General features: G+C 44.7%; 1 protein-coding gene across 2 annotated transcripts in view; it reads left to right on the plus strand.

Annotated features, from left to right (window-relative positions):
- The window catches only part of LOC135906384 (relaxin receptor 1-like), a 100,909-nt gene that overhangs the window by 11,189 nt on the left and 62,549 nt on the right, over positions 1 to 27,171 (plus strand). For both annotated transcript variants that reach the window (XM_065437758.1, XM_065437760.1), the window contains exon 2: positions 19,188 to 19,290. In XM_065437758.1, coding sequence (XP_065293830.1) covers positions 19,245 to 19,290 — 46 coding nt within the window. In that variant the 5' untranslated portion in view covers positions 19,188 to 19,244. The remainder of the gene's footprint in view (positions 1 to 19,187; positions 19,291 to 27,171) is intronic.

Consider the following 27,171-nt stretch of genomic DNA (forward strand, 5'->3'; position numbering starts at 1 on the left):
TCGAGCATTTATTAGTGCCCATGAAAGCACTCTGCTTGACTGCTCTGAACATAGTATGAAAGTAACTTTTCTTAACCTGGATGAAAGGCGCACTAAATATTCTCTTGCATTCTTCGATCATATATGAGCACGAATATTGCGTTATTTTTAGCACGTGAATGGTGAGCTTGAAAAATGAAAATGGAGTTGTTCTTTTTTTTTTTGGCTGGAACAATACATTAAATTATGGCCACACCCCGGCAGGCATGGGACACGTACGCCGGATTCGTGCAATTTCATAAGAGCTTTTCTCTGAAACTTAAGCTTTACGGCAGCACAAAAATTTACGGTGCAGGTCTTGCCGATACATAAGTGGAAAGAAACACGTTTGCTTTTGTGCAGATATTGTGGCCTTTATTTCGAATATTTTATTCCCTTTCTTAAGTGTCGAATGTTTATACGCAGATACGAGTGTCTAAGCATAAAACTTCACTTACGGCAAGCCTCGGCTTCGTGATAAAGTACTTCTTCTAGAAGATAGACGTAAATTCCCCTGATGCATTCTTCCTTTAAGCGTGCTTCAAGGCGAACTCACGAATTCTTCTGCCCCGAGAATAGAGCCAAGCATAAACGCGCTCCTGGCTCGTATAAGAAGAGATCCGAGTAAAAAAGAAAGTAGCCTGTGTAACAATGTTACTGGACTTATCCATCCATTTGTTTTCATCACGCATTCACGGTAAAGAACGTTAAAAAGATTGTTGTTCTCTTTTCGTGACAGCTACCATGGTCACGTATATACGTATGAACCTCCGAGAAACTGAGATACTTCACGGAACACAAAGTATAAGAAAACTCTTTTATGAGAGATAATCAACTTACAACAAAGTCGGACTATTTCCATGACACGACACTGCGAATACTGGAATCTACCACGTTCTCGCACTGCACATAGTTTTCAACCTCCAAATTATAACCCTTCCCATCTACGCTAAACAATTTCTATATAACTGACCACTCAGGTCGTTGTGCTTACTATAAAATTTTTAGAGATATGTTTCCTCGACCACTTGTTTGCGCACTCAGTTTTAGCAATAAAGTGTTCAAGTGTAGATTTATTTTTGTCCCTAACGAGTCGGAATTATCGGTTTGTATAGTTTAGTATAAAATACTTTATGTTTGAAATACATAGCGGTGTTGGTACATATGTATACCTATAAATTTGCATATGGAGTACGAATTTGTTTGGTCCGATTGAGGCGCTTGAGTGGGATGAATTATGTACCGCTATAGGGTGTTTCGAGTGGGAGGTGCACGCAGCCAACGTCAAGGCTTGGAACGCGGCTTTCTTTCCCTTCTTTTCGAAGCCGTACATATTTGGAACAACAAACAAATACAACGTCAAACATTTAAAGCGCAATCGCAAAGACAGAATCTGCATTGGAAGTGACTTCCGATGCCAGTGATAATTATACAACTAGAAATTACGTGGATGTTTTCCACCTTCGTTTCGATATTGCCATCGTGTCCACGTTCATTTTGCCGCATGCTTCCCCTAATTAAGACGTACGCAAGGAGCACAGGAAATATAGGGATGGGACGTTGCGCAAACAAATGAAGATACGCTATTCGTGTGACTTTATATAGGTTCGTTCGCGCTAAAGAGATGATTTATGTTGTTTACACAATAAAGGAATAACATCGAGCACCTTAGACCTGACCGAATGAAGAGCGAAAAGCGACCTTCGCATTGTGAGTGTCATAAATATTTTGCCGTTGTTCATTGTCGCAGCGGTATAAGGACATGGCAGTGGCCCGTCTGTCGGTGCCGAATGAAAATGTATTGCGGAAAACGCAATATCCTTGACCGGCTGTGTTCGCCGCCTGCTCTTCCTGAAGCTTTTCCTCGGGGAACTTCAGCCGAGAAAGCACAAACGCGACCGTAGCAGTCTATCAAGTTTCATATCGTGGGAGTGTTCACACAACTGTTCCTTGCGTCCGCTTATTGCGCTGAAGTATACATTGCCATGTGTTTTAGAGACGACTGTTTCTGGTTATCTAAAATAAAGGATTCGAGATGAATGAATGAATGAATGAATGAATGAATGAATGAATGAATGAATGAATGAATGAATGAATGAATGAATGAATGAATGAATGAATGAATGAATGAACGGTTTACTTGAAAATATGGCTAATCAACTAAAATAAACAATGAGATGGCAACACCGTAAATATCTGGGATAAAATGATAATTTTGTTGTCACCGAGTTTCACAAAAGAACCGTTACGAGAATTTGCGCGAAGGCTGACGGCAGAACCGTTAAGTTTTGCTGACTACCAATTTTTCTTTTATTGACCTGCGTGCTGTATGCGTAGATGAACTGATATCAGCTATAGTGCCCAAAACCTACCATTTTGCTGAAAATTTTTGGCGTTTAGGAAGGAGGAGGGTGAGAGGAAAAGAAGGAAGGAAATGTAGGGAGGTCAACCAGAAGCACGTCCGGTTTGCTACTCTACACAGGAAAATGGATTTAACGAAAGAAAAGAAAGGGAAAGGGTGGGATGAAAGTACTATCAGTGTGAATACGTGCGGTGCTTCATCACTTTACGCATACAATCGGTCACTAAGGACAGTCGATTTCATGAAACGTAGCAGTGCCCGCGTCGCTTTGTAAGCCTGCTGCGCGCGGGGCCACGATCCGAGAATTTTAGACCCTGTAAATGGTCTGCTATCTAATGGGTTTAATATCCTCCGAAGAACGGCGCGTAATTCGATCTCATGAAGATTACAAAAATACAGCACGCGCCTGATCACCGCTTCGCAGTTGTGCGAGTTACAAATCGGTGTGTCGGACATTCTAATGAGGAATGAATATGCTTTCGTAAAAACCACCACTAACCAGAGGCGGCACAGTAAATTTGCATCAAGGCGCGAGAAGTTTGATGGAATCTGCAGCTTCAGTGTAGGATCCAGCCGGTGGAGTTGGCAGTTAAAGAAAATCGGGGTGTTCCACAAAGTTTCAGTTTTCGTTAGAGCAAGTAAACGAAGACCCCTCGCAGCATTTGTCGTTGATAAGGGTAAGTGTCAGGGGTTCTTTATGGGCTAACCGGGTGGCATCATCAGCAAGGTCATTTCCAGCGATGCCACAGTGCCCCGGAAGCCGTCGGAAAATAATGTCATGTCCGTTTATGAGGGCTTGATGGAGAACCTCTCTGGTCCCAAGCACCAGTTGTTCATGGGTCTTGCGTCGTAAGGTTAACTGCAGACTCTGAAGCGCTACGTTGAAGCCAGAGAAAATGACCCACTTTCGAGGTTTGGCTTCTGCTACGTAATTAACTACGGCACGTAGAGCGGCAAGATCTGTTGCCGTAGAGACTGTTATATGGGACACTTTGAACATAATTGTTACTTGTAAGGCCAGCATTATAAGAGCGCCTGTGCAGCTGGTGGCTGAGACAGATCCATCGGCGTACATGTGCGTTCTTTGTTCACTTAATCGTTCAGTATCGGCAATGTGAACTGACGCAGAGCCACTGTTGAATGACGAGTCTTCGTAAGTTGCGGAATCGTGAGGCGTACAGCAAGGGTATTAATCGTCTTGTTGCTGGTATAAAGCTTGACGAAAGGTAGGCTTGATGTGTTGCAACAAGTTTGGAAAATATCGCTTGAGTTCTTTGTGCTGGCAAAGCAGCAATATAATTACTGGGTACGCGACAAATATGTCGAATGTGTGCTATAAGGTTGTTAATCGTTATATATGCTGGAACCAAGTAATCTCAAGGAGTCATGATTGTTGCGTGAGTCGAGGCACATCGCGGAAGTCCAAGCCATGTCTGCAGTGCCTGGACTTGCAATCTTTCGAGGGTGCGATTGTTTGTTTTTCACGTGTTTGCCAAAACCGACAAGCTGTACCTTAAAAAGCCAAGAAACAGTGCTCTGTACAGATGCAGCATGTACCGTACCGACGTGCCCCAGGTTTTTCCGCACAGGAACCTCATTACATTTACGATAGAAATTAGTTTCCGCTTCAGGTAGATGGAGTGGGAGCTCCACGAAAGGTCCCCGTCAATATTCGCATCTGAGAAGCGGTGAGACTTCTAATATCTGATAGCCTGGTCATTGAGAGAAACAGGGTACGGTGTCGTAGGCGTGTGCGTAAATGCGGTTAACGCGCATTTTTCGATGGACACACAAAGTCCTTGTTTGCTGAGATACGAACACGTTAGGGCGGCTGCCCACTGCATTCATTCGCGTACTTGAAGACGAGTCACCGCAGAAGACGAAAGACAAATATCATCAGCGTACATTGATAGGTGAATTGTCTCGGGTAACATTTCAGCAAGGCCAACCATAGTTAGATTAATATACCCCGCCCTGTCGGGCGCCACCATGTGTAACATAGTTGGCAGTCAGGCCATCTTCGATCAGTACAAAGAACGATCTTCTGGTCAAGTAGTTTGCTGATCCACCGAAACATTCGGTCACCGATTCCAACTGCCTCCAACATTATCGTACATTATCGTACTTGCACGTCAAGAAAGAGCGCCATTGATGTGTGCTTGAGACATTTTTGTTGTATGAATGTTGTGAGATTGATAACATTGTCTATTGATGACCTGCCTCACCGAAAACCTTTCATTGAGTCAGGGTACAAATTGTGGCGTTCAAGATTCCATGCCAGGTGTGTAAGGTTCCATCCTTTCCATAACTTTCCCTATGCAGTTGGCAATAGGTTGATATGACCTCAGGTCGAAAGGATCCTCGCATAGCAAAAAGGTTCGTGTAATAAACGGACTCAAAATGGTCCAGGATATACACTGTTGCCATATTTAACAGTTTTCCACGCTGCATATTTCCGTATCGCGAAACCATATTAACCGGTAACGCAAATCACATCGCTTATCCTTTTGAGCACTCGCTTCTCCAAGTTGCAGCAAGGCCACAGATTTCCTAGCACAAGGCGATGCTTTCAGCACTGGCTGACTTCAATTCTACTATTACAATGTGATACCTGAATTTGTTTATTTAAACATATTCAGATAACATTTGTCATTATATTGCGCAACATAAGGCAGCGCAATCTTACTAAGAGATGATGACGAGAAAAGGTGTGAGGCATTGTTGCGACCGTCGGGCTCGTTGCAATAATCTGCAAAAAATACTTAACGTGGACAAAAGACGTTGATTTTTCCAGCGAATATAAATTGCTCGTATACGCTACAAGCGTGTATATCGAAAGCTCGCTGGGAGAGCGTAGGAAAGATGTAGGACACTACAAACCACCAACACAGGAACAAAATATACATGGCTGAAGTATTATTGCGCCACAGAAAAGACACGGACATAAGAGAAGAAGAACACACACCAAGCACATTTTATTGCCCTTGGTGTGTGTTGTTCTTCTCTTATGTCCCTGTCATTTCTATTGCGCAATAATACGTCAGTAATGGATTCCCAACTTGACCGGAATGCTGCTCTTATATACCTGTTGTCCCCCTTACTTGCGACAAACTTTAAATATATGCAAATGCATCGTAGCTGGACAGAACCAAGGTAATTTTGTTTGCCATCACCTGGAAATACTTAGCTTATTTTTTGCATTTCGCCTAACTGCATAATTTGTGTTAACTAATCAATGAAATTTACAAATATTTCAGTTAGATGAAAATTGCAGAGCGACATGAAAAGCTCCCGATACAGCTTTCTGTCGATCAATACGTGCATCATAAAAGTGGTTTCCTGAGCGTGAAAGAAACCAGGGACTAGACGTAAAAATCCCGCGCGACTGGACGCTCGAGACACTTTGCGTGTATTCGCGGGCTCATTTCCCGCTAGGAAAAACAGTTTTATGTAGCGCGTATTGAGCAACAGAAGGCTGTAGCGAAAGTTTTCCTGCTGCTCAACAATTTCCTCCTTGACACTTGTCATCTAACTACATTATTTGATATGTTGATTAATTATTCCAAGCTAATTACGTATTTTACGGAACGCAAACAATAATCCGAGCATCTCCAAGCGACGGCAAACGACATTACCTTGGTTCTGCTCAGCTACGGGACATTTTCATATTTTACATTTTGATGCATGGTAGTTGGGACACCCTGTATGTATAACCTTCTAAGCAATGACTGAGGTGGTACAATTTTATATTACCTGCAAATTGCGCTTACCTTGTTTAGAGCTGGCGCAGTATGATGGCAGTAGCAATCTCGTTTATCGCAAACAGCGTTATAAGTGCGAGAACAATTTTGCATGCGTTTGAAGCGCTGTTCGCTGCAGCGACTCTGTGGTTCTCGCGTTATGCTGCTCAGTACGAGTCAAGGGTTCGATTCCCACCACCAGCAGACGCATTTCGATAAAGTTGAAATGAAAAAAGAAATGGTAGGCGATCCTGATCTTTGACTTAGGTGTCTTTTGGCGGCACTCGCACTTCGGCGTTGGTGTTGTTTAGATTAAGCGAGCGAACGTCTTTCCCCAGGCACGATATGCGGACGAGGAGCGAGGAAGGGCGAGGCAGAAGCGCAGCGCACGCCACCTGGTGGTGCATAGCCCCCTAGCGAGCGACGCATGAGGCGAACCTTAGATGCCCTCTCCGATGCTGACGTCAGAGCATGCAACGAACGTGCGCGCGCAGCTGTTGCGAGCAAGCGAGCGAGCAAGTGAGTGCTGGGAGAGGAGCAGCGTGAGAGGAGGGAGTGAGGTCACATTCGCTCTGCTAGGCAGATGTTCAGTCTATGCCAGGTAACTGCCTTCGGTTAATTAGCCGGTTAAATATCATGCCACCTGCTTGTGTGCGACGTCATTAGTGACGTCATTACTTTCGCTTTCTACTTCTTCCAGGTTTCCAAGAATTACGCCAAAGTCGTCCTCACGTGGCGGGTGTCTAAAGTCGTCGACTCCGTGCTTTGGTGTACTGTAATCAGTGTTTTCTAAACAATTCGAATTCTTCCATACACACGAGCAACTCCAACTCGAAACCAAACTTACGCTCTGATATCATACCTATAATGAAATCCATGATTTTCATACTGAACTATTTCTTTCCTATTTGTTTTATTTATACTTTATTTCGTCCCCGGTCGTGTGAGGAGGTGAACCGGAAGTGCTGCGCAAGAAACAAGAGTGTCACTCGATGCTCGGGCCACTAGAAAAGAAAGAAAAAATAAAGACGCTCGTGTAGTGAGATTTAGGTGCACGTCAGAGAACTCGAGGTGGTCAAAATTCACCCGGAGCCCTTCCGCTACAGGCTCCCTTATCACCCACTGTGAAGTTTCGAGATATTCGTTAAATGTTGAAGTAATTTTTTTTTGTCATATTTCTTCGCCTTAGTCAAGTTTCAAGCTAGCAAGCCCATCACGCCCATATTTGTCGACTTCCCCTGCTACAGACGTGCATGCGTTAATTACCTGAGACGAAAAACCATGTGAAAAGAACCTACCAAAGTTAAGTAATATGAGCTACCATATCAAATAATGACCCCGCTTCAGATTAAGAAGGCAGAAGTTTTGCCTTGCGGGCATTCAAACGACTACGCTTCAAATGAAAGGCGAACTCATCTTGAGCTAGAAAATGGGCGACTATATATATATATATATATATATATATATATATATATATATATATATATATATATATATATATATATATATATATAGTCATCTGTCGCAAGTTGGAGAGCAATTTCGATACTGTCCATACCGACTTAAAGAGATGATTTCCACGGGTAAACTTTGCACACTTGACACTAATTAAAGTGTCTCAGAAAAAGAGCGAAACGTCTTCGTTTTAAGTTGCCACACAAACCAGTTTGCGTCCACCGTTCCGACTTTTCTTTCCTGATGAGAATACGGTGAGTGGATTCATGGCGAGCGCTCAAATTAGTTTTCAGGTAGCCGTTTCCTTGTCCTTATAGGCAGTAGCGAATTGTAAACACTGCTAGTGCACAATTTGGTTCACGCCACCAAAATAATAAAAAAAAGAAAGTTGCTTCTGTATCAATTACCGCATGTTGAAGTGAGGAGGCCCGATAACCTAGTAAAAATAAACAGGCATTCGTGTCAGAGTGTGCTGAATTAAATGTAGGTGCCTTTTCATACGTAACTCGAGCTTTTTCGGAACATAAGTAGTCTTTGTAATGAAATGTTCCATCCGTCGTGGCGCGTTTGATAGAAACTGAAACAATTAGGGTATATGGCATTGTCATCTTGGTCGCTTCAGATTGCACTGAAATGGCCAAGAGAAGAAATAAAAGATTGTTTAAACGGATAAATCACACAGGGACTAGATGGACAGTTCTTTATAAACCACTAAATAAATTAGACACAACAAACATTAAAAAGGAATCCATATGAGAAGATACTTCATTATTTGGTTTGTCGGCAATTGTATAGGTCCTATCTATCTATGCTGGCGTGCTTGCTTTCTTGAAACTTCGCAATGAAATATTTACAAATTTGATGATTTAAGCTGCGTACTTTCCATTTCTACAGTGATCTCATGATATATACGTATATATATAATTAAAGGTGCGCGAACAAGTGACGTGTTGAATACCAATCGAATAGCACGCACTAACTGTTCGTACTCGTAATAGAAAAGGAACCACTTGGTATTTTAGAATATTCTAAACAAACTACTTATTTCTCAGCAACCGTGTTATAAAATCTTTGTGCTGTTTTCCCCCTGCTAAACAAAGCATCGGAAATCGCAGAAGTGACACTTCAGACGAGAGTTTTCGAAACAAATCGGGAACAAAATGGCGAATGCAAGCTTTGATTTCGGTTTCGCGGCGGAAGGCTACATGACAACCTGGGATTTGTGTTGTAGTCTCTGATTCAGTGTTTCTGACAGTTTATTCGCGTAGCAAGGAGTTCTATATTTTACGCGACAACCTAGGTTGTTTTTCTTGCGACGGGCCCTTTGGCTCGTCCGCTTCGCTTCGTACGTCGTTTCTTAAGCCAGATGCACTCCTCGTGTTTGCGAGCAACACCATCGATTGTGAGACAACACGACGACGCAAACGGCGCTGCTAACGTTAAAAATTTGAACCCGCTTCAAGGTCCCTCAAAAAGACAGGAGTGCCTCACTGCTCTCTTCAGGACATTGTTTTCCCGCGCGGGAACCAGCTGTGTAGGAAGGAGGTTTCTCGCCTTCTTTAATTTACGTCCAGGACACCGATTTGGCCTCCACATGGTGACCTTAGGAGTGACTATTTGTGATTGCCAGGTCCGTGTCTGATTCATGTGATTTATTTATTTTAAGTGTGGCTACGGTGGAGCAATTGCCGGCAGCAACTGCAAGGCTAATCCCACCATTAGCCTACAACCACTCAACTCAACTCAAGTCCGTATATTTGCTATCGCAATAGAAACACTGAAATTCGGCCTGCTCATACACCACCTATAACAAGAGACGTAACGAAAGCGTAATTGCATTCAGGGTCAGGTCAGTCAGGTCAGTTTATTTCCTTAAAGGCCCCTTTATCAGGCGTGTTACATAAGGGGTAGGGTACTTCTTGCAACAACAACTTAGAGCTCAAGTGTTTCATTTTACAGCAAAGCTGTATACCTCTAACATCCAAGGAAATTTTGGTGTCGTTGTTGGAGTGGTAAGCAAAAAACTCCTCATACGTGGGCCGTTCCCGAAAATAGTGCAATGCTGGGCCGACCCGGGGTGGAAGGAAGGAAGGAAGGAAGGAAGGAAGGAAGGAAGGAAGGAAGGAAGGAAGGAAGGAAGGAAGGAAGGAAGGAAGGGAGGAAGGAAGGAAAAAGTGGAGAAGGAAAGGCAGGGAGGTTAACCAGTTTAGCTTAACTGGTTTGCTAGGTGCAGTTCGCCATTAAGGGGCCCACATACACAGCTTCGCTGGTCATCCTTCTTCACAGAGTGAAAGGGCGCTGAGCTTTTTTCGTCACTTTTTTTCTTCTCGATTAGCTATTTCACGTTAATGACAGGATTGTTTGCGTGTAAAACTGAAGGTAATTCATTTTATATATTTTTCTACTGTACTCAATAATGTTCATTCTTACTAGGCAACCTAATAGTGTCAATCTAATAGTTTGATAAAGAAGCGAACTCTTGGAGTGCTGAACTTTTTGATCAGTCATAAAGGCCGGTATGTTTCGTCAAGAGCTTTGTGCTTGTCCTTATGGCGAAAGCTCCAAAACTACTCTCAGAAATCCTTAAATGCGCCTTTTTATGCTGTCGCTCAGCCCCGCGTCCGCGCTTTGAACAGCGCACAATCTTCAAAGGCTAAAGCAGAAGCTTTTGCATAATGGCACGGAGAATAAATGCCCTACGCACTTGTTGTATAAAGTACGCAAAAACCAATTTCTAATGTGAAGATATTCCGGGGCCATCTGACTAGTCTTCTAAGAGTAATGTAGTGAGGTCCCGATTCCGGGGGTTCTTGAATCATAGAACCTCCTCCTGTAAACTTAGGAGGTTCATGATGTTTCTTGCAAGATTCTGAACGTTAAGACTACTGAAATGAAATCTTTGAAGTGTATGCGTACTTTTACTCCTACGCTGTGTCCTAGAAAAAAGAAATCCAAATACCGCAGGCACAGGGCAGCTTCCCTACTGCTCTTTCTACAACAAACGGCTGCGCTTCTTTCTCTATGCAAACACTGGCACAATACTGTTGCTTAATTTCTATTTTTAAGAATTGATGCACACGCACGCCAACACAGACACCCAAAGTCTTACTCACACGGGTAGTTTAACATTGTTGCGACAATGTGAAACTACCCGCGTGGGCCCACTATCTGTTGTTACGTTGAACCTCAGTTACGATGTATGGCAGTTTTGCTCGGTTAGAGGAAAGGCTTGACTACATTATTGTAGGTCGTTATTACAGTTAGCCTAAATAATGTGGTGGTTTTTTTGTGTCTTAAGTATAAGTTTTCCACGTGATAACTTGTGTCCAACTTAAGCGTCGGCAGCTTGCCCGAGTAGCTACGGCATAAGATATATTTTACTTTAGTTGCGATACTGAAGAGAGTCGAAGCAGAAAGCGGGCTGCCACAACTATTTGCCGCTGATGTTTACTAAAAGCTCTGCTCTACGCATACTCAACGCATATCCTCCAACGTGTTTACGAATTGGAGGATGTATTTCTTTTTCCATTCGCCCCATCACACATGGCTCTCACAGTAAAACTAGGTTGCCTCGATCGCACCGCTTGTATCGAGGCACTCTAGGCAAAACGAGTTGGCAATGCGGCCAAGGCAGTAGAAATATTCACAGGAGGCGTAAGTTCTTTAAACGCTGCACGTTTGTTTCAACACTGGACACCTGCAGGTTGGAAACCACGAAGCTCATTACGAATTTCAGTGCAATGCTAGTCGGAACTTCTCGTTCTCAATTCTCTAAGTTCGCAGTCCAGGTGACCCAAGCGCCTTTTCAGAGTTCCTTAAGTATGTGAGACTGCACATCCGAAATGCCTCCACTCTCACAAGTTGTTTTTTGGGGCCAATCGCACCTGCGAACCTAGGTGGGTAGGGAGCCTTATTCCCTAGCCTCGGTGCGCTGAAGGCACCAGAGTCCCCCAGCTCGGCGGTATTGCAATCTTGCATTGATCTATAGTATGGCTCATTAACGCGCGAGGAATTATTGATAATGAGAAAGCTTAGGCGACTACCCTCAGTGTATACTTATCAGTCGACAGCGGAACCTTATGCTATGCTCAAAATGACGTCGAAACTTCGTCAGTCGCCCACCCTAATTTCCAGGCGGGGTAGGAAACCCCCACCCACACACACACACACCATGTTGTCGACAGCTGGCAATTCGCAATCAGTGCTCTCGGAGTTGGCGTAATAACAATGAGGGGATGCTCGGCGTCTGTAACATAGTGGGCGGACATATAGATCTTCAAGCTTTGCATACACGGTCATATCATTTGCATATAGGTTCAGTGGTGCGCTGAGCCATCTATTCTACCCCAGCAAGTGCACTGATTAGGAGTGGCTGGTGCATGATTACAGACCAATCCAGGCACAAAGTAGGGATGAGACAAGTGGAAGTCCGTCTGCCATATCGCCACCTTCTTTCCCTAGTTAGGTATAACTCAACTTCAACGCGTCTCAAATACAACTACAGCTATTATTATTGCTGCTTTTCGGGAGAAAGCCTGTGCATTGCATTTGTATTTGCATCTCACGCTAATGTCACTTGTAGAAAATGAAAGCACATTATAAGCTAGCACGGTTATAAGCACGGTTATAAGCTAGCGTCACATGCGTCATTTGGAGCAATTAAACTAAGTATTATTTGTCCGCTACACATTCTGACGTAAATGTAAAAGAACGTGTGGCATATAGCTGTGATGTAACATCTATGTCGTAAGGCGGTGCCCCTTTTAAATCGCTGTAGTTGTGATAAGTTTCGCCAGGCAATCGTGATGCGCGTCCACGCCTCGCCATCTTCGGTAACCTACTCTGTAAAATAATTTACACCCTTAAAAGTGAAAAAGGGTGTAAATATGTCTATAACGCATACTCTTACACCTAGTTTGGGTGTAAGAGTGGAAGTTATAAACAGATTTACACCCTTTATTCCTTTAAGGGTGTAAATTATTTTACAGCGTATACAGCCGCGACTAGCCAGAAAAGAAAACTAAGGTATATAGGCTTGCAGCAAAGCTGACAAAAATGTGCGAGAAACAACAAAAAGAGAGCACATTTGCTGACATCGCATGAATAAAGAAGCAAGTCTATTCGACCATGCAGGACAGACGTTTCTCCATAGTTACTGCTAAGGTAATTACAACAAGTTCATCTTTCATGTGCTTTTGACACAATAACATTCCCCTGACGTTGGTGTACTTTCGTAGAAAACTTGCTGCAACTTCCGCACACCTGTCATATAACTGAGAATAGGAAACGATTTGGAAGCAACACCATAAATGCGCAACGAACATCACCGTTGTACAGCGTTCACATTTCTTAGTCTGTTGTGTTAGACTGTTAAAGTACTGTTTTTGTAGGTACAGCGAACACACTCTTATACTGAACAATGGCTAATTTTTAATGGAGATTAAAAATAGAACACTTCTCGACACTCTCTATATCGATCAGCATATGGTCCAATGAGTAAGCGGAACAAATATTCAAAAAATAATTCACCGATAATTACGATACTCCCTATAAACCCAGCGCTTTCTTTCCGCGCTGCCCGCATGCCTGGTCATGCTGGCACTCTGCTTTTCTCCTCCCCTTTTCGCCGCTGTCCGCCTCCTTGTTGCCCTGCACCCTCCTCTTCTCTTTCCTCCTCGCGTCTTTCATCGCGCCGCTGTGCTCCGCGTTCGCTTTATCTTTCGCTGTGCTCATTTGCAGGCGAGATTTTCATGCTGTCACGTGACTGCCACAGCGGCTCAGTGGGTGTGGCCACAGTGGGTGTGGCCGCTCTGCCGCAGCTGCGTTGCGCGCGTTTTTACCCCTAGTACGTATCGGGCTTTTTGCGGGGAGAATCGCTCCGAGATAGTGCCAGGGTAGCGCGTGTCATTTGTTCACCGATGACACCATCGATAAGGCACGAGGAGAGTGCGTCAAAACAAAGCTCTGCATGAGCGGACGTCTGTCTGCGGCGGCTGCTCTGAATCGCGCCCACGCGTCACTTGCGCGCTGCCTCTAGCGCTCTCCCGGTTAACGAGGCCGTCGCGCCACACTTGTTTGCAACGGGCCACACGTGATAGATTGGCCCCACAAGCCAATATATTGCGCAATAAAAACGCGTATTCAGCTGCGCTCAAATTTCGCATTAAGGAGTATCGTAATCGTCGGTGAATTTTTCCCTTCGTCTGCTGACAGGTCGGCGCTGTGTTTACGTTCTTCGTCCTTCGTTTTTAACGCGAGTCAATTTCTTATGAAGATAACGACGTCGTTGCCACTGATCATAATTCTGTTAGTGTGCTTTCTTCTGTTGGGGCGGCGCCGTGTTTCAAAATCAAGTGGAATGAAGCACTGGTTGGAGCCTCCGCATCCTTTTATTCAGGGTCCGTCTTGTCGTACAGAATCGGATATGGCACACAGTCTCCAAAAACCTTTCCATCAGGCCGTCCCGGTCACACCGACACCGACACGATTACCGCAAATGGAAAACATTGCCGTGACCAACGAAGTTGGAGGCTTTGTTGTTTAATCTGAACCTGCATTCAGCTCACGGACCCGATGGAATTTCTAATCATGTTTTGAAACAGTGTTCGAGACAGATAGCGCCTTTCTTAGAAGTATTATTCAACAAGTCACTATATGTTCAAAAGCGGTCCGAAGATTGGAAGACAGCCAACGTGACTCCGATATTTGAAGAGGGTGATCGTACACACGTAGGCAATTACAGTCCGGTATCTTTAACTTTCTTTTGTTGTAAGACGCTTGAACATGTCCTGTACTCTAATCTGAGGAAGCATTTTCAAGCAAATAACTTTTTCACCTCGGCTCAGCATGGGTTCCGCTCTGGTTTTTCGTGTATAACACAGCTAAACGGATTCACGCATGACATTGCCCTCGGCCTGGACCGTGGTGAACAAATAGATGCTCTCTTCTTTGATCTGCGGAAAGCATTTGATGTCGTACCCGCCGTGGTTGCTCAGTGGCTATGGTGTTGGGGTGCTGAGCACAAGGTCGCGGGATCGAATCCCGGCCACGGCGGCCGCATTTCGATGGGGGCTAAATGCGAAAACACCCGTGTACTTAGATTTAGGTGCACGTTAAAGAACCCCAGGTGGTCGAAATTTCCAGAGTCCTCCACTACGGCGTGCCTCATACTCAGAAAGTGGCTTTGGCACGTAAAACCCCATAATTTAATTTTAATTTGATGTCGTCCCGCACAATCTGCATTGCTTAAAATTGTCATTCCTTGGCATTACTGAACATATTCTTGGCTGGATAAGGATTATGTACACCTGCGCAAACAGCAAGTTGTTATTAATGGGGTGGCATCAGCTCCAATGCACGTACTATCGGGAGTGCCTCAAGGCTCTGCGCTTGGGCCACTTTTGTTCCTTATTTATATTAATGATTTAGTAGTGGGCCTTAAATCAACCATTAGACTGTATGGCGACGACTGTATCATGTATCGTAAAGTGAAATACCATGCCGATATGTCTGCCTTACAGGACGACCTTGAAAAAGTGTCTATCTGGTGCAACCGGTGGCAGATGGCTCTGAATACTGGTAAATGCTACCATTTGCAGCTTAAAATGAAAAATAAGAACATCCCAGTTCCTATTGCGTAAATAAATAACGAGCGGTCCGGCTAAGACCAGATACGAGTACACATCGAGTGGTTGGGTGGGTCCGCATGACTCCAGTTTCCCTCGCGCACGTAGCTTAAGGGGCCGCTCCCGCTGGCCTCCGCTGTTCGCGGCTCGCATCTGTCATCTTACGCTCCGCGTTCGCTCTTTCATCCTTCTACGTTGTGATCGTTGATGCGGTTACGCCAACGCCCACACTCCGCGCAAAAACGGGCGTCTAAGAGCTGCGCTCTAATATGTTTCAAATTATTTGTTCTACTTGTTGAAGACGTTACACTTGGAGAAGCATGGAGAACGAAATGAGGAGTGCTATACAGGAACTGAGGGAAAAAAGCTCTACCTAAATAAAAGCCGAAGGAAGGACATCCGTTTCACATAGTTTGCTCCCATTGATAGGTAGAAAGATTTTACAAATATGTTCCACTTATTTATTGGAAATTGTGCGGAACAAAAGTCTGTTTAGTCAGCGATAGTGGCAGCCTGGGAGAGCATGTAAAACTGCACCTGAAGTTTTAGCTACTTTATTGACTGCTTGAAAACGTGCAAAATACGAACAAGTTAACTTTTCTTTTTTTTTCTTTTTAGCTGACTAGCGGGGCCCATAATTCAAAATTGTTTTTCCCGTAGAATTTTTCGCAAAGGCAGGTGTGAGCCAATCGCCATGCAGGATATTACATTAGCGAGTGCGACCGGCGAATATGAAACATAACTTACGAACGAAAGCTAGGAGACGCTCAGAAAAATGTCAGGCCGGCCGCGGGCACCGTAACTGCCTCAATGACTTGCGCACACCTGAGTGTTAACACGCGCTGACAAAATTGTAAAGAGGGTGAGTAAGGGGCTCAGAAGCTAGACAGCAAAACGGAGAGGGAGTTCCGGGGACCTAATGGCCCTGCTTCTCTGGCGGAAGCCTCGCGCGCGGTCTTGTCACCGCAGATTCACGCTTTCTAATCGCGCTTCCGGCAGGATCAATGGGGAAGTAATTGCCGCCCCGCCTCGTGCGAAGAAGGCATGAACGAATGAAGAAATTGCCTAAGCATAGTTGCCCACCATTCGCTAGAAGGCCACATTTCGTTGAGTTTTACGGGGGCGCCAGTGCTGCACTATTACGCATTCGAAAGAGAGCCGCGAATTCACCGGTCTCCCGGTGATGACAGCAGTTCCGAATCGCAGTGAAACAGGCTACAATGCCACGAGGATTTTGTCCTCTCCCGGGAAATAGAGCGGGATCATTCGGACTGAATCTAGTGAATGCATACGTGGCTTCCTCGGAGTCAGGATTATCATTATCCCCGACGTCGTGCCGGAAATGAGTGCACCATCTCTACAGCGCTCATCGTTCGACGAAACCCGGCTACATTCTTCTCATTAGTTCGTGTTCGTGCTGACTGCGAGAGTAGCTGCGGCGTTCATTAGCTGCGGAAAGTGAGTCTCCCCGGACACTGAACAAGTTCAAAGAATTCCGAAAGCGTATGCCTCTATAGGCCTAATTGTACCCGGAATTTAAGTGTACTCGTTTAAGGCTAACCGGACAGCAGTCGGTTGGAAACAACTTACTGTAAGTGAGGAACACGAATGGCGAAAGAAGGCCGTGATAAAAACCAAGAACGGAAGTTGAAACTGAGCGGCGCTGCATTCCTGTAGAATCGATCTTAACTGCTTTTTCCCGAATGTAAGTCACCTCGAACATTTGGGTTATTCTTATACTCCCATAGAGAAAGAAGTGTTTAAATCTGTTTTTATATTTGTCACCCCCTCCCTCCAAATAAATCAAAGGAATGCCTGTCTTAGCAATTCCTCTTCGTGAGTTTTCTGGGGGTACAAGAAATTAGGATATTTTACGCTTTACTTCCATACGAATGCTAGATGTAAAAATTGTTTTTCTACATTAAGAGCTCCGATGATTATGTCGATTAGTGTTTTATTTTGCACCAGCAGAAAATATGATAAGCATGGCGGTGTTCTACACCATTGCGTATGTTCTTTTTTTTTTCCGACCAGACATGAATTACCATGAATATTATCAAGAAGAAAATCGTTCTGTAAGCTTGCTGTGTTAAATGAGACCCGTGCCACGCAGACATATGAACAGCTTTTAAGAAATAATTTTAAGGATGCGCTTCTGTTTAAAGGAAGAGATTTAAGGAACGTTTCTCTGTTCTCCTGCTCCTGGTTTCCTTCCCTACGCTGGAAGAGGGCAAACAATCACGAAAGAAAATAGAAAGTGACAGGGTGCAATCCGCGCGCACACATGACATCATTCACTGAACACTAAAAAAATTCGCACAGTTCAGTCTTCCTTAAATAGGGCGGTAGGGCTCCTAGTAAAGCTTCACCATTAATCTTGTTGCACACAGGTTCGACTACTCAAGTTGAACATATCTGCAAAATGTTCCGCTTACTAAGTGGTACTTATGTTGAACAAATGCCCGTAATCGTCGGCTCTTCCTACGGTCAAGCTTCGTCAAACAGTTACCATATACAATTGTTATTACCGCTTCAGATGTTTCATGAACTAATTGGAACATATTTGAAAAATGTTCCACTTAATTATTGTAAATGACGTGAAACGACATTAGGAGTGTTGGGGTTACGCTTGAGTTCAGTGTTCCAGTATTCCATGTTTTATGAACATTCTGCTGTCCAATCCACTAAAAGAAGTACTCAGAGAAAACATTTGATTGCGAGAGAAAGGGACCCGACATTTATTCTCGCTTCTGTGCAACATTTTCAGCGCTATCAATGTTTAAGTTGATGCATGTGTGAATGAATTAGCAGGATTGTGCATCGGATTCTCTCCAAAGTCCTGCTCGCATGAATGCTTGATCACTAAATGATAAACATGACCGCGGATAGAATTACAAACTGCAACTATTGGTACACGCAGTTGCTGTCGGATTCATAAAACCTAACTTATCTAACATTTCTGACACGAAAGAAAGATTCTTTCGTGTCTGCCAGAAAGGTTAGGAGCGCCTTGGTTGCGCGTTTTGCAAAGGCGGCGCTAGTCGTTGGACCAAGTACGTGAATTATCATTATTGCGATAGCGATTATATGGACACCACCTGAGCATTTTTGCCGTCGCCGTCGCCGTGATGTTCAGTATAAATCCCAAGGGAGGTAACACCGTCGTCGCGCGCTGTGTGCTGCATGTGGGAGCGAGAGCCCGCGAAGGGAGCGGACGATCGCAGCTCAATCTGGCGCACGTGAGGGAGGGAAAGCGGAGAGCGAGTGCGTCGCCTTAGGTCGCACGATAGGTCGTGGGAGGGAGGTGTAGGAGGGATGGAGTGTGGCGGCGTTAGCAAAGGCCTTGGGCCTCGGCAGCAACTCCGTATTTCGCGCCCGGGCGCGAGAGGGACTGACGATCACGGCTCGGACTCGCGCCCGTTGTGGAGACCATTGGGGAGGCAGCGTGGGAGGGAGGGGCGAGCGACGTGTACTCCGTGAGGAACTGCGTAGTTTGCGCGGCGGCGCGTGGTGGCGGGCGCAGTACCTTGAAAGCGATCTGCAGACGGCTCATACCTTTATGCGCGCTCCGCTCTCGCCGCTGTTTGCGTTGAAGCGATAGACGGCACGATGGTGACTTCGCTCGCTGCTGCTGCCTCGCTTGCTGACGCCAGCTTTTTTGACAGCGAGTATCCGTGGTCATAGAGTGTGATTTGTTCATGTTTGCCTGTGCACGCTGACACCGTGGTTGGTAATTCAGTTAGTAAGCGAATGTTGCTAAGTTTGTGTGGCCGATATAAATGCTATTCTTAATTTGCTATCACAATCGATCCTTCGCCTTTCGGGCGAAACTGCGATATTTTAATTCAACAGGTAATACTCTCTGACGTATTAGAGTTTCTGGTGCTCTGATGATGTACTCAGCAATGATGCCATGTATGCTTTTGTTTGATGGCACTAGAAACAAGTGTCTTTACATTTTCTTTTTTATTTCTTCTTTTGCTCTAGATCAAGTCTAAGAGGCAGCCTCAAGGACTCTGACATCGACGACGCAGCGACCGTTGAATGCATCACTTGCAAGTCCTCCTGCTGTTCGTGGCTTTTCGTGAACGTAAGTTGACACGGAATATCAAGGTTTCACCGAAACCATCCTTCAAAGTATATCGTGTAGAGCCTTAATTAAGCACATGCACTATTTTTTGTAAAAACTATGCAGGATGCGTTAACTATACGACCGCGAGGCAGACAACAAGCTGTTTAAGCGAGTTACTGTGGTATGCCGTAAGGTCCAGTGCCCTAGGGAATGGGAACCATTCTCCCATAAACCATCCTGAGGTCTGGAGTGTCCAAAGCGCCATGGAAACTGTGCCACATGGCCCAACGAAATATATGATGTAGGGGCGGAGTGCTCTGCATACTTGTGACAAAGGCTGTACGTTGCAGCTGCATTAGGGAGCAAGTGTGGAACTTAGCTAGTTCGTTTATGCTTTTGTGGAACTATGCCGACAGCTCGGATAGCAGATAAAAATGAACACTACAAGAAAATGACATGTTAGAAAGAGTTCTAATCTTGGTGTTGGAGAAATACCCAATGAACTAGTGTAAAGCGACGCATTCTTTTTTTCTTTTTGCCATTTTCTGTTCCCGATCGTTACGAGGCACCGCCCTTTATATGGGGGGCGGGCCATTTCGGTCAAATTTATCAGGCCACGCGTAATTCTTATGGTCCTTTCGTACCGAAAAAGCGAAAGCTGTTGCTTTCATAATGCGCTTGCTTATTCCCGCATGCACGCCGTGTAACTGGTGTCCATCTCGTCTTCGAGATTCTCGCTGGCGCCGCTGTTCATGTTCTGTTCGGCAGTCCATTCGTGGATGCTGTCATCCCTCGCGCCATCAATGACATTAAAGCTGTCCACAGCAGTGCTCGAAGGTACACTGCAAGAAATGCCCTCAAAAATATTGCGCTGGCAAGTTTTGGGTATGGTGCTTATAGGATTGCACATGGTAGTTGTTTCAAGAGGGCAAACACTTATTTGGTTACGTTTCCACGTGTTTTGTGAATGATTTGTGTACGGGCTAATAATTACAAAACCGCTTAACTTCATGTGCGCTTTTATTAGCAGGTCTCTGCTCTTATAAATACCCATGAGCAGACTATAGTATAGAAAGTGTTACTTTTGATGCGGAAAAATTTTTATGAAGGAACTTTTAGGCCTAGCATACAGTCATACGAACAAAGGTACCTCTCATATGATCATCAAGATGCAATGTCTGTTTTCCGTAGCTGAGATTGTCTAATTATTTATCGAAATGTAGGGTCTACTGTAAAATAATTGTACAATATTGCTTATAAGTAATGGCTGTGAAATTTCAGTGTCCGTTCGTTGTTCTTTTTGGTGGTGTTGCTGCTGCTATTCATTAATATACATTCAAAATATGTCAAATGCAGCAAAAAGAAATAAGGAATGAAAGAAGAAATGATCAAACGCAGAAAAGAAACCTGTCAAAATAATAGAACCTGACTTAACTAAGGCATGGCCTGCTATCAAATATGCACAGTCACAGCGCGCTGTATCGGAACGCGCGGACGTCTTGTCACAGCGCACATTACCAGAGCAGCCAGCCACTGTCTGTGCAGTCACTACACACACACACACACACACACACACACACACACACACACACACACACACACACACGCACACACACACACACGCACACGCACACGCACACGCACACACACACACACGCACGTACGCACGCACACACACACACACACACACACACACACACACACACACACACACACACGAAGAAGTTAGTTATCAAGTCTATTAGAACGTCGTGAAGGGATGTGACAGCGTGTCTATGTCAGTGCTCCACCAGGGACCAGGCACCTTGTCTACACATAAAAGACGCCCATCCAGCCAGTTGAGGTGGCTATCCGGCGGTCGCTGGCTGTCCCTCGTACTATGTACACTATGAGCCGATGCACTAAATTATTTGTTCCCTTGTCCCTATAGAGTTTATTCAAGATAGCGCAGTTGTCAAGGCTGGACTTTTTAACCATTGTACCTCAGTAATGTCGCGAGAAAGACGCAAGCATGATGAATAAACTAATACGCCCCAGAGGCTGGCCTGCGACCTTCTCTTGCATCATGCTTGAAGCCATGAATGATATAGCAAGCAAGGCTAAACAGCTGCAGTCTTCTCGGATTATCAGTAATTACGTCGGTCACTGTTGGCAGGTGGTCTCTTGCGACTGTCAACGTGGGCCGTGACGTCCTTGTGAACACCATGCTGTCTGCAGTATTGCGCCTACATTGCGTAGATAAAAAAAAATATTGTTTGACAGGAGCACTCCCTACCACAGTCTCACGTATCCACTACTTATTAAGAAGACCTGTTCTCCTCCTTGCAGTCCTGCTCACATAACCTTCCTTGAGGCGCTGACAGAAGTGGGCGTGGGGCCTTCACTTGCCTGAACCCGAGAGCCTACGAAACATTGACGTCAATTGCGGAAATCTCTTCCCCTATATGTGCATTCTCGGACATAGGATATGGGGCTTCGTCTTTCCTTCTGCGTTTTATTCTGTTGTTCGAGCTTCCTGGCATGCCTTTCGCAGTTATCTTCGTGCCATTGAACAACGACGGGATAGTAGATTCCCACGTTCGCATCCCTTCGTTCATATATTTGGTTGGTTAGCACATAAAGAAGCCGGGGCTATAACGGCGTTGCTTGTATAATAGTTCGCGAAGCGACGTTTATACGAGCAATAATCAAATTGAATGCTTGCGAAAGCAAAAACAAGGCTATGTGGGAAGAAGCCGTTTATTGCGTTCTTTGCTGCCTCTGGCTACAAGTATATATATATATATATATATATATATATATATATATATATATATATATATATATATATATATATATATATATATATATATATATATATATATATATATATATATATTAATATATATATATATATATATATATATATATATATATATATATATATATAGAGAGAGAGAGAGAGAGAGAGAGAGAGAGAGAGACTGGCCATGCAGTCGGAAATGACCTATATGACCTATATTCACCTATATATACATATATATATATATATATATATATATATATATATATGTGTATATATATATATATATATATATATATATATATATATATATATATATATATATATATATATATATATATATAATGACCTATATATTGCTTTTGTGCGGGCACAGCAATTCTTCTAGCCTCTTTTAATGAGGGCATTTCCCCCCAAAGAGGAAAGTCTCAATGAGAACCGGGGAATCATGGCACCCAAGACCCAAGAGATCAATTGCGTAGGGGCTGGACGATAGCGCGTATTTCTTTGCCTACAAGAGGCCCATGAATCCCGAGTCATAGGCAGAACCTACGGCTTCGCGAAAGAAGAAAAGGCGAGGACGGTGCAGCGAGGGGAACTTGAGCCTGCTGGCTGAACATCCGGCGAAGAGCCGGATCTGGAGTTATTTGCACACAAATTACTCTCAGCAAATCCTTTCCGATTTCATCGAAATCCTTTTATCCTTGGCTTAGTCTCACTGGCATGTTACTTTTTTTTTCTGTAGTCTGATACGCAGTGACAAACCGTCAAGCATCGAAACGAGAGTGGTCACATTGTATGGCGAGCTGATCTCTTTCTCAGAAGACACAGTCACGAGCGAAGAACAGCCAAAAAAAAAAAAATGAGCATTTGGAAATCCCCGTGTAGCACAATGGAAATGAGGACGCGTCTTAGAAGGCTGCTGGAATAATGAGGTCGGCATAGGAGCCATGTTTAAGTTTCATAATGTAACATGCTTTTATGTAGCACGTATTGAGGAGCAGAATGCTGTATCAGGAGTTTTTCATATTGCTCTACAATCGTCTCATTGACACTTATAATCTAATTTTAATGTTTGAGAAGTTGAATAATTAACTAGGACTAATTATATAATTAGGCAGAATGAAAAAAATAATAATCTGAGTGTGTCCAAGCGGCGGCAAACAGCATTACCTTGGTTCTGTCCAGCTACGTAGCATTGGCATATTTTTAAACTCAGGCTAATGTTAGCTGGGACACCCTCTATACGAAAGGCTAGTGACGTCACTCCCCTTGTCTTAGGCTGCGGTCGCCACGGTAGCTTGCGCAACAGAAATCTATACCGGCAAACATATGCGGTGAGTGCTAGGTGCTTCGCACTGTTATCGGTAGCGCCATATCATGAATGATGTGGTTGGGATGGTTGTTTTGCGCTTGTTTATTGGAACGAGTGCTGTATGTTGTAGGCGCGATACGAAATAGTCTATGCACTTTTCGCTTCAATAGCTTAAAGGTTTCTTTCTGTTTACTTTTTTTCTTTTGTTTTCTTCTCTTTTCTTTTTTATTCTTTTCTTTTTTGCCGTGGCTACGTGCCGTGAAAAATCCCGACCAACTAGCTGGTTTCTCTGTAAAACACAAGCCGCATGGCAGGAAGTACCACCCGAACACTTCTTTGGAAGGCCTTACGGGGAGCGGAAATTGATGAGACGATGTCTCGTCAACCGAAGCCTTACAGCAGCTTTCTATTCCGTCTTGCTTACTTAGCTTGGAGAGATTGGTGTGGACACGTTGTAGACAAATCTATACCCGGAAGTGCACGTTCGCATGCGTCGCCCGCATATTGCCTCTTCCGCAAAGATGGAATCTGTTCGTTATGACGACTGGCATCAAGTTGTCTGTCTTTTTCTTCACGTTCTATTTCCGGCTCACGACCTTCTTTGATAACGTAATATCTCATAACGTGCCTGATGGCGAGAAATTGTAGAGTTCATTGGAGCAAATAGGTTTGATCACTTTGTACCCAGCAAGGCTGACAAATCTGACCACAAGACGCTAACGTCGTGCTAGAACGATCTTTCACTGTTGTCCACTGAATGTCTACAGCAACTTCAAGGGTCCGGGGAGTAAATAGAAGACGTTGCTCAGTACATGATTTATCGAGGATTGCGGTTTAAGAACGCTGCCGCAAGCGTGCATATAAGCGACGGCGTCGTGAAATAAGCTATTTCAGGACGTAAGCCATCTTTTCACGAAAGCAAGATCCATCTACTTTCCAAAACCTTTCGCACACAGCGGAGCTTAAATGCTTCCGCTTCAGGCTTCAGCCCGAGTTTTAGCCAGTTTCGTGATTTCAGTGCTGCGGAAATTGACGATACGACATGTCTCGCCGATAGAAGCCTTACAGCAGCTTTCTATTCTGTCTTGCTTAGTTAGCTTGGGGAAATTGGTAAGGTCACGTTGTAGACAAATGTACACCCCGAAGTGTGCGTTCGCGTGTGTTGCCCGCATATTGCATCTTCCGCATAAAACTGCGCCTGCTACACACTGTGACGCTAGATCACTTCGAGTTCGCGAAAGGCGTAGTTCACTTGGATCTTTATTGTCGGGGCCTTCAATGTCGTACAGTTGTCCGCGAATGGCCTGTGCCTTTTCCGTCCTGCCACCGCCTGTTCTCAGTAGCCCGATCGGTAACAGGTTTTGCATGTCCAGAAAGTTTTTGTGCATTTAGCCCTTGCTAAACCAATACCAGCTTGAAATAGCTAATCAGACACTGTATGTTTCTGGTTAGGCGCAGTGTGTAGTTCCGACACCACAGTTCGACTAATATCTGATTGTACTCCTTAAAATTTCGCTCTTCCGAGATTGCATCACCCACCGTTACGACGGTGTTAGGACATCAATGACAAAGCTAGTTGTTAAAACATGGATGTATTTTTGTTTGCAAAACAGCAAAATTATTTTTGTGTGCCTTTGGCGTGGTTCAGTGCGCCATGCAAAACATGTGTGGACTCAGACGACGTTCCTTTATTCATGTCTAATGGCTGTGCATGCATACCTGTATAATGGCATAGTCGATACGTTGATTTAGGAGTTAACCGTTTGTGTTTATGTTATGCTGAGTGGGACAGAGAGAGAGAGAGAGTCCGAAATCGAAGTTCAAATACATCTCAGCTGATCGACGCTCTTGCAGAGAGCGTTTATCGGGGTGCCATCGTCATGATAACGAAATGCGTTATAGTTAAGAGCTATCAAACATATTATAAGCACTGATTAATCGCAGCATCTACAGAAAATTGAGGTTGGGATTATGTAGGGATTGCAGCCCTCTCTGGACATCTGATGATTTTCTCTGCGTGGTAGAGGGCGATCTGTTCAACCCTAGCTATAAGAACCATAAATCTTCCACCGCCATGTGTAGACTTGCGAGGACTCTATACGATGTCCCGCTGCTGGGTTATACTATTTACGCGGACGACATCACCCTTTGGGCTACACGCGGGTCCCTAGCAAAGAAGGACCAGACCCTCCAAGAGGCGGCCACTGCAGTTGAAAACTTTGCCAGGGCCAGCTCTGAGCTGTTCTCCTGAAAAAATGGAGATAACGCGAGTCCACTGGAAACTATATAATAGTAATGGGAACATTGAAATTGAAATCGAAAATCAGCAAATCAAGGATCCTGGGATCCTTCTCGGATCCCAGGATCGGTTGCTCGGTTGCTCGGATCCTGGGATTCTGGCTTCAGAGCAACGGCAGGGCCAGCAACGCCATAAATTTACTAAAGTCGGCAACAAAACAAGTGGCAAGGATGGTTCAAATAATCACCTTCCACAAACAAGGCATGAAAGAAAGTGACACTGTCCGTTTAGTACAGGCGCTCGTTATCAGCAAACTAACACACAGCCTCCCTTTTGACACACTCAACAAGAGTGAGGAGAGCTGGTTGATACAATTATCAGAGGCGCCTACAAGGTGGCTTCGCGCTAACCGGCAGGCACCCCGACATACAAGCTCCTTGGCTTTGGTGTATACAACACATACACCGAGCTCAAGGTAGCAAGGTAGCAGCCTGATTTCAAGCGCCTCCCTGATCACGTCCTCTATCGCCAAGGCAGAATGCTTCGCCATCACCTTGGCACTCAAGGACCGGAAACGGACGCAGCCAACGTACACCACCATCATCTCAGACTCTCTGGAGGCGTGCCGCTTCTTTATGAAAGGCTGTCTCCCTTTCGAGGTTAGCCGCCTCCTGGGAAAGGCACTCCATAAAACTTACAGACTGGTCTGGTGCCCGGGACACGCAGGCCTGGAAGCGAGTGAGAGGGCTGACGCTCTAGCTCGAGAGCTCAGGAACCGAGTGGAGCAACCATCGCCTTCCCATTCACAACCCACCACTTCACAGGAAAGCCCTCGCGAGGAGGAGGATAACGATCCGGCACGTACGGCACCATGCGATATTCTTGCTCACCAGCGCGGCATGCGGCAAAGATACGGCGCCCGCCACGCATCTTTGCAAGGGGAAGACGCAATAGATCTCCGCAGGATTCAAACGGGGGTCTACCCAAATTTATTAAAATTGAGCAAAATTTTTCCAACGACGTATGGGCGTGCCTGTCCGTGGTGCAGCGACTCGTTACCGTCTTTGTACCACATCTCATGGGGAAGCCAAAATAGACCACCGAGTTTAAATGCTTATTTAGTTAGGCATAACCTAACCAACACACTAGAGCAATGCTAGGCACAATTTGCCAGCTCAAACCCGAAGGTGCAGAAGGCTCTTCTTGGTCACGTTCGGCTTACGGCAGAAGCCAGTGGAGCCTTGGACTTGGGGCGCCATCTATGAAGCTCCTAATCCCATATCCCCCTTTCCCCAATTCAATAAAGCTATTCTCTCTCTCTCTCTCTCCCTCCCCAGGTGCATGTTGCTTTCTGTTTTCATGATTTTAATGAGTTTTTGGTATTTACATCCGCGATCAAAAGTGTGTGGCGAGGGGTTCCGACGAGTTTACTCGATGCCTCGGGTCACTGTCGGGTCCTTGTCTATACCAAGCAACTGGAGTAGAATGCCACGCCATTAGCCAGACTATCTGGTTAACTTTACTGTCAAAATGTGCAATCTCTCTTTCTCCCCGTCTCTTTTT

The sequence above is a fragment of the Dermacentor albipictus genome, chromosome 5, assembly GCF_038994185.2.
Source record: "Dermacentor albipictus isolate Rhodes 1998 colony chromosome 5, USDA_Dalb.pri_finalv2, whole genome shotgun sequence".
In the NCBI taxonomy this organism is placed as follows: domain Eukaryota; kingdom Metazoa; phylum Arthropoda; class Arachnida; order Ixodida; family Ixodidae; genus Dermacentor; species Dermacentor albipictus.